The sequence below is a fragment of the Aquarana catesbeiana genome, linkage group LG05, assembly GCF_042186555.1.
Source record: "Aquarana catesbeiana isolate 2022-GZ linkage group LG05, ASM4218655v1, whole genome shotgun sequence".
NCBI classification, from domain to species: Eukaryota; Metazoa; Chordata; class Amphibia; order Anura; family Ranidae; genus Aquarana; species Aquarana catesbeiana.
In genome coordinates, this window is record NC_133328.1 from 102,217,757 (window position 1) to 102,233,154 (window position 15,398).

Genomic DNA, 15,398 nt, shown 5'->3' on the forward strand with positions numbered 1-15,398 from the left:
GGCTAATTGGGCCCAATTTGGACATTTTCACTTAGGGGGTACTCACTTTTGTTGTCAGCGGTTTAGACTTTAATGGCTGTGTGTTGAGTTATTTTGAGGGGACAGCAAATTTACACTGTTATACAAGCTGTACACTCACTACTTTACATTGTAGCAAAGTGTCATTTCTTCAGTGTTGTCACATGAAAAGATATAATAAAATATTTACAAAAATGTGAGGGGTGTACTCACTTTTGTGAGATACTGTATATGTGTGCTCTATTATGGCTTGCTGTTATTTAAAAATTTTTTAAATGATATAGGTGTTCTGTAAAAGGAAAAAGTGTTCTGTGAACGGACAACAGGAGAGGAGGGGCAAACAGGACAGCTTATGTGTAGGAGAGACACAAGTCTACCATCAGAGAGCTAGATGTATAACAAAAGCTATACTACCGGCGCTCAAAGAAAGTGTAAACTGTTAATAACAGGCAGAGATCCAAGAGGTGGCACAAACCTCCTGAGATTTAACTATTTGATTTAACAGCAGATTTTCTTTTTTCTCTGGATTTCTTCTTTAAAGAGAAATTTTGCATTTTTAGTGAGCACTCCTCTCTTGTAGAGTCACTAAGCGCTTTTTCTTTTATAAATGGGTTCACAGAATACAAAGTGATCTATGATTGGACAAGAGGAGAGAAGCAGCAAAAGGGCAGGATGGCTTGTGTGTGGAAGAGGTGCAAGTCTCCTGTTGGAATGCTGAAAGTACAGCAAAAGCTACATTATCAGCGGTCAATGAACGTGTCAATTGTAAATAACAGGCAACGATCTAGGAGCTTGTAAGTGCTCTCCCAGAAGCACTTTTTACAGAGAGCAATTGGATGTACTCAAAAGCCTGCGGGTTGTTATGCAGGAAACAGGAGTTCTCAGAAAAGTGAATCCATCGTATGGACATTTTTTGATGGCTGTACTGTGGGGATTGTGTTTGAAATAAAAAAAACCATAGTATACATAAAGAGAGGATAAGGGGTGTTCTCATGTTGTAATACCTGGATTTACCACTCTCTGTATCGGTGGTGGCAGGACCAGAGTATGCTCCCCAGCATCGTGGGGTGTTTGCACTTCAGCCAGTGTGTAAGCTTCATCAGCCATATCAGTGTGAGATTCTGGTGCCAGCAGAGGAGCCTAAAAACAGGGATACGACACATGTTACATTCTCATCCATTACCAGCAGCAGCTTATCTAAAAGCCAAATTCGGCTTTGTAAGGCCATGAACTGAGATCACGGTGCTTATATTTGGAAGGAAAAAGAAGATGTAAAGCACTTATTTGCTCAGCATAAGGTTGGAAGGAAAGGAAAGTGGTAGAGGACTGATCTCTTAGGAAGCTGTTTATAACTCTACATCTACAGAAAGTTAAAAGGAGGAAATAAATCCAGAAAAGAGGTATAGAATCTTGCATGAAATAAAAGCAGGGGTGCTTAGCCTTTCGAATAGCGAGGGCCACTTAAGTGATTTGGCAACCAGTCGCTGGCCACAACGAATGAAGGGGTTTTACCGGCCCCCCAGACTACAAAGGTGAACTAGCCCTTACTGTCCTGAGCGCCCTACAAGGCTGCTTTCACACTGATGCACTGCGGGTTACATGCACTGCTGGTGCAGCACAGTGCACATGCGGCTTTCCTGCAGGTTAGCTGTGCTTTGTCATAAAATTCTAATATATGTTGCACATGTGGTGCACTTTCTGAAAGCACACCAAACCTGCAGGATATAATAGAATTCTATGGCTCGTGCAGCTAACCTGCAGGAAAGCCACAGTTACACTGCGCTGCAACTGCGAAACAGTGTGAAAGCAGCCTAATAACCCCTTTTTTTAAGTGCCAATTTGCCTGTTGAAAAAGTGCAAATGCTCCGATACATTTGTGGTGCGATTTGAGCCCATACAAAATGAATGGGCTCAAATTGCACTACAGAGAATTGCATGCAATTTGAACAGGAATGCGGTGTGATTCATGTCCAAATCACATGCGGTTTCCCCCACCGCTCCTGTATGAACCCAGGATTGTCATAGTGACTTCAGCCTGGGTTCACACTGAAGAAAATCTGACAGAAATCACGCCGCATTCCTGTGTAAATCGCATGCAATTCTTTGCAGTGAGATTTGAGCCCATTCGTTTTGTATGGGCTCAAATCGCACCGCAAAAGTATCAGTAATTAGTACTCGCCAATAAAAAATGGTATTGGTGCATCCCTAGTTTAGTCTATTAAAATACTGGATGCATGTTCAAAAGACACAATTGGAAAATGAATGGAAATCTTATGCATAGAACCCAATTTATTAGTCTGTTGTGGGACGTTCAAATCTACCTAACCATTTGCATTGAATTAGCCTGATTATACCCAATTATACAGCTTTTTTCATGTGCTACAAAATGTAGAAAACTTAATATATTGACAGAAATGAGAGGTTCTGTAGAGAAAACAGCAGATGACAAAAGTAACAAAGTAAAAAGGGACTACACAACCTTATAATACAATAATGGATGAATTATTAAATCCCACATCATACCTCGCTATATCCGTTTGTTGGTGGCACAACAGGCTCATGTTCTGATGGTAGTGGTGAGGGTGGTTTTATCTCATACTTTTGCTCCGGCCTCATAGAGTGTAAAGGAATCCGATGTAAATAACCATAACCAATGCCGCACCCCAAACTGCAACAATAAAAACAGAACATTCATTCTGAAAGCGCTCAATAATAATCAGCAAAAACTCCACAGAATAAAATCGGTCATACATAAAGATGAGAAATGACCAAGTGATCTTTCTTAAGACCATCATAACTGTCATTTTTATATCTAAAATAAAAGATAAATACAAACAGCAGAATACAATGCTATCCTGCTGAAATACGTTATTGTGCGTTAATCATTGTAGATGTATGGGCACATTAAAGGGGAATTCCAGCTGATACCAAGTCCCTGTAAGAAAGGGATGAATTACCAGGGACCCATTTTTTATGGTTATCTGAAGCAGTCGTTTCTTTCTTCTGTACCAAATATGTTCTGCAGTTACAACAGTCATTCAAGGCCAAAACGCTAGTGTGGAGGGATGAGGCGTTTCTGCTGCTATAGTCATAGAAATGAAGGTGAAGATACTAAATTCAGCTTAAAGTGCTGCTTATCTTTTTAAGTGCTTTTTTTTCTTGCTTAAAAATTCTACCTAGCTTTCTCCTGCTATGTAATGTTAACCACTTCAGCCCCGGAAGAATTTACCCTCTTCCTGACCAGAGCACTTTTTGCGATTCGGCCCTGCGTCGCTTTAACTGACAATTGGGCGGTCGTGCGACATTGCTCCCAAACAAAATTGACGTCCTTTTTTTACCACAAATCGAGCTTTCTTTTGGTGGTATTTGATCACCCCCTGCGCTTTTTATTTTTTGCGCTATAAACAAAAAAATAGCGTCAATTTTGAAAAAACGCATTATTTTTTACTTTTTGCTATAATAAATATCCCCCAAAAATATATAAAAGAAACAATTGTTTTCCTCAGTTTAGGCCGATACGTATTCTTCTACATATTTTTGGTAAAAAAAAAAAAAAAAAAAAAAAATCACAATAAGCGTTATTGATTATAGCGTTTACAAAATAGGGGATAGTTTTATGGCATTTTTAATAATAATTTTTTTTTTTAAATGGCGGCGACTGCAACATTATGGCGGACACATCGGACATTTTTGGGACCATTGTCATTTATACAGCAATCAGTGCTATACAAATGCACTGATTCCTGTGTAAATGACACTGGAAGTGAAGGGGTTAACCACTAGGTTGCAGTGTAGGGGTTAAGTGTGTCCTAGGGGCGTGTTTCTAACTGTGAGGGGCATGGCTGTGTGTGACAGGTCACTGATCTCTGCTCCGATGACAGGGAGCAGAGATCAGTGACACTGTCACTAGGCAGAATGGGGAGATGCTGTTTACATTATCCTTTCCCCGTTCTTCCTCCCCGTGAGGCGATCTCGGGTATCCCCGCGGCGATCGAGTCTGCGGGACCCGCGACCCGACTCATGGGGCTTGCCGTTGGCGCACGCCCGCTGGCCGCCTCTTAAAAGGGGAACGTACAGGTACGTGATTCTACCTGTATGAGCCCTTCTGCCGCAGTATTTCTGCGTGAGGCGGTCGGCAAGCAGTTAAGGAGTGGGCTGTGGAGCCAACATAATTAACCATCTGTACTGTGCTGACAGATCTCATTATCAGTTGTAAACTCGATTTGAACACTGTCCGCAATACCAAAAGGTTAAAGATCTGAAAGTTTGACATTTAGGTATGCAGTGTTAATGGGAACACATAAACATATAGTGGGGGCTTCTCAGGTTTTAAGTGATACTAAAGTCTTTTTTTTTTTTTGTTTAAAAATAACAGACATGTTATACTTTCCTGCTCTGTGTAGTGGTTTTGCACAGAGCAGCCCAGGTCCTCCACTTCTCGGGGGTCCCTCGCCAGTCCTTCTGGCTCCTCCTTCCTGCCCCCATAGCAAGCAGCTTGCTATGGGGGCACCCGAGCGGAGCCGCTGCTCTGTGTGTCAATTCAGACACAGAGCCGTGGCTCGGCCCCGCCCCCTCTATTTTCTCATTGGCTCTCTGATTTTTGGCAGCAGCAGGAGCCAATAGCGCCCACTGTGTGTCTCATCCAATCAGGAGGGAGAGTCCCGGACAGCCAAGGTTCTCATTCATGCAACATTGCTGGTTCTAGGTGGGACTCAGGTAAGTATTGGGGGGGGGGGTGGGGGTGGCTGCTGCACACAGAAGGTTTTTTACCTTATTGCATAGAATTACATTAAGAGAAAAACTTTCTGCCTTTAGAACCACTTTAACTGTAAAGGTAGAAATAGACTTTAAAGTGTATCTGAACTCACAAAAACCCCAAATATTTTACATATTACAGCCTGCCAGTCATTAGAGGAGGCGGTTGCATGACTTTTTATTTTTAATGTGTTATTTTAAAAACACAATGATCCTTTCTGGTAACATGCTTTCTGTACCTGGCTAGTTATGATCACACACGCTTATGGAGGGAGCCATTGTTGTCACCCAGGCTGGACTTCAAAAATATCATTCTCATTTCACCTCCATTACATGGGTGGTAAGCGGGATTAGTTTACAAAAGGAAGATAACATTATTTGTGCTTTCAGTTTAGTACAAAGAATGTGACAAGAACACTACATTTCAACCAAAATCAACAGGTATTTTCTGTACTTGCCATAAAATGTTCCTAGCCTGAAAAATAAAAACAAACAAATGCAGCCACCACATTCAAGGACTGGTAAGCTGCAATATATATTATCGATCTAGGGTTTAAATATCCTTTAATGTTTTGGTTGACCTCAACACTGGAGAAACGCAAGCAAAGGGGGTGGGGGGTTAGAGCACGAAAACCTGAATGCTTCTGAATCAGGAATCTTTTTATTAAGCATCCAGGTATTCAAGAGGGAAAATCCCTTTTATGATGCACACACTTGTCTACCTTTCCATTTCGATTCAATCCAAGACTTGAATATGAATAAATTACAGCTCAGTATACCTTCCTTCACCTCCCCATGCCCCATTGGGGGTTACAAACACCTCCCGGCAGGAGTCGGTCTCAGTGTTGTAGACCAGCAGCTTCAGTGGTTTCCCCTCATGAGATTCTATCAAAGCGTAGAAATCTTCTGACTGTAACAATACAAGCAAAAAATACAGTATACTGTTACACATTAAAATCTAACAGATAAATCTAAATCTAATTGTGCTTTTATTTTAGCCATTTCAGAGAGCTAGTCTGAAAAACAGGCTCCTGATAGGACAGACAGAAGAGCTAGTCAGGGGAGGTATGTTGGCATAACACAACCCTACTTCTTCACTCATGACTGTAATATATCTACAGCCTCCCCTACATTTATTATTTGAAGTGGGTTCTACTGAACCTAAATCACCCTTATAAAACAGAGCTGCTTGTACCTCTTGTAAGATCTGATCAGACCCCACAATGTAATCCGTATGAGGCCTCAGCCCGGCCAAAGCTGCTGGGGAATTTGGTTCCACGTCCTAAAAACAGAAGAATATGAATGTAGGGAATATTTCAGACCAGCATATCTTCCTTCCCTGTGCACTGGTAGTTCACTTACCAGGACATGCCACACATGCTCATTGGCACCCTGAAAGCTGCAGAATCGGACGCTTGCACCCAGAAGTCCCTGACCCCCCCACATGTTACTTGGGGTGACTTCCAGTTCTCGCACTTTCATCGTCTTCGTGTTATAAACTTCTAGCTTCACAGGCTTCTCCATGTTGGCTTTCAAGAGATCTTTGAACATGCTGTTTTCTTTATTCTGAAGAGATAAAAACATCACATACAGGCAATAAACGAATGGAATAAAGCACTAAACCACTGCAGCAAAAAAAGGTAGGGCCCAATCACACTGGGTGTGTTAACAAACACATGCCATCTACAGAAAAGTCTGGTATACCATCAAACCCAACATTCTCTCTGGTATTGCTAAATAATAGCCAATTGATAATCAGCACAAATTCCAGCAGCAAGAATCTGTAGATTCCCGCACTTGGAGTAACAGACATGTGCTAAGAGCTGCAGCCGCTCAGCCCAAACAGTGCAATGACAGGATGATGGTGACTGCAGCTCACTGTGACTGTTTGTAAGACCAGCAATTATCTGTGGTTAGGGACAGATGATCGCGTCTGGGCGCAGTCTGTCTGTGTCCAGCCACGACCACTGCAAGTAATTGCTGGCTGTCCAAACAGTCACTGATAGCTGTGGCCATCATCAGCCTGTCATTGCAGTGTATGTGCTGGGCGGCCACAGCTCTTTGCACACGCTGGTAATTCTAGAAGCAGAAATCCACAGATTCTTGCAGCTGGAATTTGCAGGGTGTGCTTATTGCCTGTTTAAATGGACCCAAACAGAAAACAGCTTGGACACATACAAGAAAAGGGCTATTGACAACCTGCCAAAAACATAGTCAATTCAAGCCAAGCATACAATGACAACATGCATGGCCAGGGATTACCTTCAGTGAATCAAAAGATACAGGAGGTAGGCTGCTTAATATACAATTAAATGTCAAACTTGGCCATGCCCCCTTGTAGCTGTCAAGCCTTCCTATTAGTCATTGGTGCAACCGAGCCAATGGGGGGCCAGGCAAAAGGTAAAGGAACAGTTGAAATATATTCAATCAGCTGCCTATATTTTGCAATCTTCTGATCATTACAATATATGTATTAATGCTTTCACTAAAGTAACAACTTGCTATACATTTTAATCTGGAATATTAATTTTTGTAGCAGGTATACTTCAAGAAATGATTATTTCCACCACACAAAACCTTGTTGACACTAAAAAATGCCCATGCAGTCCAGTGGGTTTTGAGGCATTTTTGTAACACATTACGTACGTTTTACACCTTGCACAAATCCTTTCATGTTACACCACATCCCTTGTAACAAAGACTTTAAAAAACAGTTTTCATGCATTTTACACGTTTTTAGTTCATTATTATGAAGGTTCGAATGATATATAAAATACATCAAGCTGCATGCATACATGATTCAAATTACTTAAACTAAAGAATCATCAACACAGCCAAGCATCTAGCATCTCTTTGCTTAAAAGGGGGTTAAAAAGTGTCCATGTTTTTAATCTCAATTTATATGGATTTTCTATGTCTTATTATATGCTGCAGCAGCATTGAATAGCAACAGATAGAGACGGATTCCATGCGTTATCAAACTTCATTGAGTGTAATGGCCACCATGTTATCTGGAATCCACAGAAACAAGATGTTGTGGGTAATGTATCATTTCTTTCAAATCACCTATCCGAAAGCAAACACAAGTAAGTGAATTTTCCCTTTAAAATTACAGTATTTTTGCCTGTGCTTCTTTCATAACACCTAAATTGAGCAAACAATTCAGTGTAATTGGTGCCAGCAGCAGCTGCCAGAAAGTTAACCAATTTATCAGGACCTGCAGTAAGCTGGCATGCATGCCTGGAAATTAGTCTATTGGGAGGATTACAAAGACCTGAGAACCTGAGCAGCTTACAATGTCACTAATAAATTACCTAGTGAGCATAATATGGCATGGAAATGTACTTTTGGCTCTTCTGCTCACCCTCCAGTTAAAGTAGGAAATGAATGGGAACTTTTGGTGTGGCTACAGAACAGGTTTTGCATATAGAATTTGTTTTCCATCTTAATTATGAAATGAGATGAAGCATTGGGGGCATTATGGAGTGTGGCGGGAGGAAACTCCCTCTAATGATCGGTGTTGATGCCGACTGAGAGCACCTCTGAGCGGAGTCAAAAACTCAGAGCTGATCTCTACTTTTTTTTTGGAGCGAAAATCTTGCGCCTTTGTGCAAAAAAAACAAAAACAATCAGCTTCCAGGAGTGATTATAACCAGCACAAGAGACTGCACGTGAAGGCACATCGGACAATAGTTTTAAATGGAATGAATGAAAAATATTTATTGGATATATATGTATTGAAATAGCAAGTTTAAACAATATTGAAACAAGGGAGAACTGTTCATGATATTTTGCACTATTTGTATTGTTTTAATAGCACACAAGCTTTAGATACTAGCTTCCAGGTTTTATTGTCAAAGCTGAATAGAAAAAGCTGAAGTTAGAAACAGCATGGCTACCATGCACAGCTGCACCAGATTTTGCACTCTCCAGTTTTAGTAAATGAGCCGCATTGTATTATTTAGTCAATCACTACTGTTTACCCCAAGGTAAGACTGGCATGGTGAGTGCCTTCCTATAGTGGTCATAAAAAGCCTAATCTAGCTGCACTCTGACAACTAATGCATGGCTTTTAGAAACTGTTTACATTATAATGCTCACAATTTTGTGCATCAATGCAAATTGCGTTAATGCAGCCTATTTAGTTTCAATGGGTCAGCAAAGCACCTTGGTGCATAAAAAATAGCTCCTGCTGTAATTTTTGCAATACAGTACAATGCACAGGGCAAACAGTGCACCGTATGTGTGTGTTCGAGAGCATGTTATAGTGTGCCATTATAAAGCATGTTATTGCATGCGTTGTGCTGAGGACTACACTAGGGAGCACTTGTTATCCCTCACACATTTTTTGTTTTCAACTTCTTGGAAGATCTCTGTGCAAACTGCTCTTTTCCAACTGCCAACAAAAACAAAGGATGATGATAACTGCATGCAGTATGGTGCAAAAGGTTTAGGCAAGTGTGAAAAAATGCTATCAAGTAAGAAAGTTTTTAAAAATATATATTTTGATTGTTTATTTTTTTTTATCAATTTACAAAATGCAAAGTGGGCGAACAGAAGAAAAATCTAATTCAAATTAATATTTGGGATGACCACCCTTTGGTTTCAAAACTGCATCAATTCTTCTAGGTACACTTGCACACAGTTTTTGAAAGAACTCGGCAGGTAGGTTGTTCCAAACATTTTGGAGAACTAACCACAGATCTTCTAGGGTTGTAGGCTGCCTCATATCCTTCTGTCATTTCATGTAATCCCAAACAGACTTGATATTGAGATCTGGGCTCTGTGGGGGCCAAACCATCACTTCCAGGACTCCTTGTTCTTTGTTGCGCCGAAGATAGTTCTTAATGACATTGGCTGTATGATTGGGGTTGTTGTCCTGCTTGCAGAAAAAATTTGGGGCCAATCACACGACTCCTTGAGTATGGTATGATGGATAAGTATCTGCCTGTATTTCTTAGCATTGAGGACACCATTGATTCTGACCAAATCTCCAACTCTACTCCAATGTCCTTAAGAACTATCTTCAACATAAAGAACAACAAGAAGTCCTGGGAGTGATGGTTTGGCCCCACAGAGCCCTGATCTCAACATCATCGAGTCTGTCTGCGGTTATATGAAGGTGACAGGAGGATTTGAGGCAGCCTACACCCACAGAAGATCTGCTGGTTTGTTCAACAAGATGTTTGGAACAACCTACCCCTCAAATTCCTTCAAAAACTGTGTGCATGTGTACCTCGAATTGATGCTGACTTGAAGACAAAGGGTGGTCACACCAAATATGATTTGATTTTGATTTCACTTCTGTTCATTTACTTTAATTTTTTTAATTGATAAAAATAATACTATTTCTGAAAGCATTCTTAATTTACAACATTTTTCGCACCTACCTAAAACGTTTGCACAGTACTGTATATGTGATTTCAGGCCATGTGGTTAGTCACACAAGAGACAGTGGCAAGTAATCAGGCTATAGAGGATGGACAGAACTCTCCTTCTGCCCTACAGCCAGCCTTACATGAGAGAAAAGCATGCATACACAATCACCGGTGGTGGTTAGATTGGATTTAAAAATTCAAACTCTCTCATGTGCACCTGGAGCATGGCAACGCATTTCAAAACTGGAACTTTTCTTCACAAATAGGATAGATTGCAGTTTATGTTTGGTTCCTCAGTTTATGTTGGTTCGCATGTGACCTCCTCCTCTGTGACAGTGCTCATGTCTAGCAGCAAATCGCTAGGCCCTGGCATAGTCACATGACTACTCCCCATGGTCGTCAACAATACCGATTGTAGTAGGGAGCACAGGCAAGGTGAATATTAAAATGGTTGTGAAGGCAGAAGGTTTTTATCTTAATGCATTAATTAATTAATGCCCCTCATACTTACCTGAGCCCCCTCTCTATCCAGCGATGTCCACGAATGCCTCGGTCATCCGGGACTCTCCCTCCTGATTGCCCGAGACACAGCAGCGGCGCTATTGGCTCCTGCACAGCTCCATGTCTGAATAAACACACAGAGCTGCAGCTCGGCTCGGGTGCCCCCATAGCAAGCTGCTTGCTGTGGAGGCACTCAACAGAAGGGAGGGGCCAGGAGCTCTGGCGAGGGACCCGAGAAGAGGAGGATCGGGGCTGCCCTGTGCAAAACCACTACACAGAACAGGCAAGTATACCATGCTTGTTATTTTAATAGAGAAAAAAAACGAGACTGTAGTATCACTTAAAGGAGTTTGAGAGATCTCCTTTGCTGAGACACTGTAATTTTGCCCTGGGTCAATAAAGTGAGTGTCTTTTTAAGTGTAAAGCAGTGAAAACACCTTCTTTTCAGCAGTTTTTCAGCAAAACATTCAGCATAAGGCTCTGGAACCCTATAATAACAAGTCTTATGTACATTTTTTTTTTAAAAAACAAGATTAATTTGCATAAAATAAGTTGCTTATGTTAATCATAATCACTTACCAGCCTTGTATGTCCAATTGCTATAATAAAATCAAAAAATGGTTCAAGTCCTCCTTTCTGTGCTGGAGAATTCTCCTGAACCTAAAATAAAACAGATACATTATAAATTACTAAAGATAAATAGATTATTATTAAAAAAAAAAAAATAAGATGCTTGCTATTTTTGTCTATAAGAAAAACCTTATATTTCCCTTAAAATAATTTTGCTTCGTTACTAAGGTCTTATATGTAACCCAACCCCCTGACTTCGAAGCATGCATTGGTGATCAATAAGGACACTTAGGCCCCTTTCACACGATCGGACCGTTCAGGTCCGCCTGTCAGTTTTGACGGCGGACCTGAACGGGCGCTCCATGTTAGCCTATGGAGCGACAGATGTCAGCGGAGACATGTCCGCTGACATCCGACCGGTCCGATCCACTAAAAGCAGACGGATGCCTCAACGTTCGGATCTGTCGATGGCAGATCGGATCGGGTGAGATCTGATGAAAACGGACATGCTGTCCGTTTTCGTCCGATCTCTCCATAGGCAGCAGCGGCTCTTGACAAGCCCCTCCCCGCTCAGTGAGCAGAGAGGGACCTGTCATCCGCCGGCTCAGCGGAGATCAACGGAGAGATCTCCCGCTGAGCCGGCGGACCGAGGCGGACTCCGTGGAAGCGGAGTCCCCCTCATGTGTAAGGGCCCTTACAGCACAGGGGCAAGGCAGTTGGTGGGTTAGCCGAGTGGACAAGGTAGTCAGGCCTACAATAGCAAAAAGCATTCCTCCATGCACCTTGTTTGTGTGGATGGAAAAATCTGTCTGACTGAATGAAAAAAAGAAAAAAAAATTAAAAGCTGGCTATACACTAGTAGGTTTTTAAACATTTATGCAAATATTCATACGAAAATTTTGAATGCATTTGAAGTCTTAAAGAATGTCTTTCATAAATATTATAAAACTTCATTTGCTTTTAACATTCCATTTTGGAACAAATGTAATTTCTCCAACGAAAACCACAAACACGGCTAAAGATTTTCCCTGCTGCTCCTTCGAATGTTCTCATCACTATGGTCGAAAACAAATGTCTATTTGACCTCAATTAACGATTAGAAAATCAAATGAACATTCTTAAAGAAAAAAATGTATAAACAAATTCTACTAGTGTATAACCAGCTTAACAGTATGTGGCCAGATTCAAGGATACGTTCACCTTTTCACAAAAAATAATAAATGCACATTTTTTTGCAGGTAAAAAAAAATGTGTATTTATATTTTTTTGTTGCAGGAGCCAAAGCAATCAGCGATCAGGAGGCCACTGGTTCCATGCAGGTCTCCTGCAGATCTGTCAGTATATCGGCCTGCTTGTACCGCATATGAAGAAACCGATACATGCTGACATGAAGAATGAATGAACTACCACAACACTCATGGCACCATGGTAGTTAACTGAAACCTGCAAGCTGACAGCAGCAAAGGCTACCTTACCTTGAAGTTTTCCATTCACAAAAGTGCTGTGAATGAGTGACACTGTGTTTTTTTGTTTTTTATTCTGACAGCTAGCGGGGGAGTAGGAGGTGTGGGGGCCGGTGTATTCATAACAAGTTGTATGTTACACCCCGAATATAGATGTAACATGTTATGAAAGGTGAACTTATCCTTTAAAGTGGTTCTAAAGCCTAAAAGGCTTTTCCACCTTAACCGCTTGCTGACCAGCGCACGCCGATTTACGACGGCAGAATGGCACTGGTGGGCAAAAGGGCATACAGGTACGTCCCCTTTAAGAAGCGGTGTTGCGGGCGCACGCCCGCCGCGGTCTCCATGACCGCAGGTCCCGCGGACTCTATGTTCGCCCGGTGCCTGCGATCGTGTCATGGAGAGGTAGAACGGGGAAATGCTTTTGTAAACAAAGCATTTCCTCATTCTTCCTAGTACAGGACAGAGATCACTGCTTTCTGTCATTGAGAGCTGTGATCACTGTCCTGTGTGTTGAAGCCCCCCCCCCCCCCCCCCCCCCCACAGTTAGAATCACTCCCTAGGACACACTTAACCCCTTCACTGCCAGTGTCATTTACACAGTAATCAGTGCATTTTTATAGCACTGATTGCTGTATAAATGACAATGGTCACAAAATAGTGTAAAAAATGTCCGATGTGTCCGCCATAATGTCGCAGCCCCGATAAAAATCGCAGATCGCCGCCAATACTAATTAAAAAAAAAAAATTAGAAACAAAAATGCCATAAAACTATCCCGTATTTTGTAGACGCTATAACTTTTGTGCAATCCAATCAATGTACTCTTATTGCGATTTTTTTTTTACTAAAAATATGTAGAAGAATGCATATCGGCCTAAACTGAGGAAAAAAAATATATTTTTTTATATATTTTTTGGGGGATATTTATTATAGCAAAAAGTAAAAAAGAATGCGTTTTTTTCAAAATTGTCGCTCTTTTTTTGTTTATAGCGCAAAAAATAAAAATCTCAGAGGTGATCAAATACCACCAAAAGAAAGCACTATTTGTGGGAAAAAAAGGACGTCAATTTTGTTTGGGTGCAAGGTCGCACGACCGCGCAATTGTCAGTTAAAGCAACGCAGTGCTGAATCGCAATAAGTGCTCTGGTCAGGAAGAGGGTAAAATCTTCCGGGGCTGAAGCGGTTAAAGCATTCTATGCATTAGGTTGAAAAACCTGTGCTACAGCGACCCCCCCCCCCCTTTCTTACCTGAGCCCGATCCAGCGATGTGCACGAGGGCAGCGGCTCCAGCTGCTGTCTCTCTCCTCATTGGACAGATTGATAGCAGATCCTGTGATATGGGAGCGTTGGGCGGGGTTGAGTCCCACTGTCTGTGTCAATGGACGCAGCAGTGTGACTCAGGGGCACTTTCTGTGCGACTTTCTGTGGGGGGCATCCTATGAAGAGGAGGGGCCTGGACCGCTAGTGGGGGACACCAGAAGAGGAGGATCGGGGCTTCTCTGTGCAACACCATTGCACAGAACAGGTAAGTATAGGCATGTTTGTTATTTTTATAAAAAATAAAAATAAAAAAAGGAAGGTTTACAACCACTTTAACTTGTATGGTAAGCTGACTGCCTGACAATGTTCTATTCTCCACTTACATGAAAGGATAGGATCTAATTACAAAGCTAAGAGAGAAGAAACCTGCAGTGTGTGATAATCCGGAAGATCAGATAACCAAGGTGTGGCTACACTTGCAGTTACATGAACAGGTGTATGAAGCTTTTCCGCCACTGTGTTCTAGATCTACCGGTTTATCCTTCCAAAAACAAAACTACAATGGAGAACACATGGACAACGCTGTTAATGGCTTATAACTAAATAAATACAGACATAAGCTTAAGGCTACATTCACAAGGGTGATTAGCACACCGTATGAATTCCATCTGCAGATTCCTGCATCTGAAATGACAGATGTGTGCGTAGAGCTGCAGGCCCTCAGCCCATACAATGCAATGACTGGCTAATGGCAGCCACAGCCAGGGCCAGATTTACGTCTCAGGAGTCTATAGGCAGAGAATTCTGAGGAGCCCCCCCAGTAAGACCGACTTTTTTTTTTCTTGAAAAATTAATCTCAAAGGTCTAGGAAATGCATTTTTCAGTAAAAAACACACTAAAGTAAATGTTAGGGCAAACAAACGCAATAAACTACTCAAACGTTTTGTAAAATATAAAAGACGAGGTTGCACCAAGTAAATAGATACCCAACATGTCAAACCTTAACCGCTTGCCGATCGGCTCACGCCGATATACGTCAGCAGAAGGGCATGTACAGGCAGATTAACGTACCCGTACGTTGCCCTTTAAGAAGTGTTTTGCAGGAGTGCGCACAAAGCCGGCGACGCGCGCGCCCCCCCGTGAGTGTGATCGCGTGTCCGTGGGGATACCCGCAATCGTCTCACGGAGAGGCAGCATCTCCCCGTTCTGCCTAGTGACACTGTCACTGATCACAGCTCCCTGTAATCGGGAGCGGTGATCAGTGTCGTGTCACACATAGCGCCCCCCCCCCCCCCAGTTAGAGTCACGCCCTAGGACACATTTTACCCCTAAAGCGCCACCTAGTGGTTAACCCCTTCACTGCCAGTCACACTTACACAGTAATCAATGCATTTTTAATTGCACTGATCGCTGTATAAATGTGAATGGTCCCAAAATCGCACCAAAAGTGAT

At 41.9% G+C, this 15,398-nt stretch overlaps 1 protein-coding gene across 1 annotated transcript in view; it reads right to left on the reverse strand.

Moving 5' to 3' along the window:
* The window catches only part of GORASP1 (golgi reassembly stacking protein 1), a 59,377-nt gene that overhangs the window by 14,048 nt on the left and 29,931 nt on the right, over positions 1-15,398 (reverse strand). Inside the window, exons 2-7 of the mRNA XM_073630013.1 lie at positions 11,232-11,312; positions 6,136-6,339; positions 5,969-6,055; positions 5,553-5,683; positions 2,542-2,686; positions 1,023-1,158 (exon numbers count right to left, since the gene is read on the reverse strand). Coding sequence (XP_073486114.1) covers positions 1,023-1,158; positions 2,542-2,686; positions 5,553-5,683; positions 5,969-6,055; positions 6,136-6,339; positions 11,232-11,312 — 784 coding nt within the window. The remainder of the gene's footprint in view (positions 1-1,022; positions 1,159-2,541; positions 2,687-5,552; positions 5,684-5,968; positions 6,056-6,135; positions 6,340-11,231; positions 11,313-15,398) is intronic.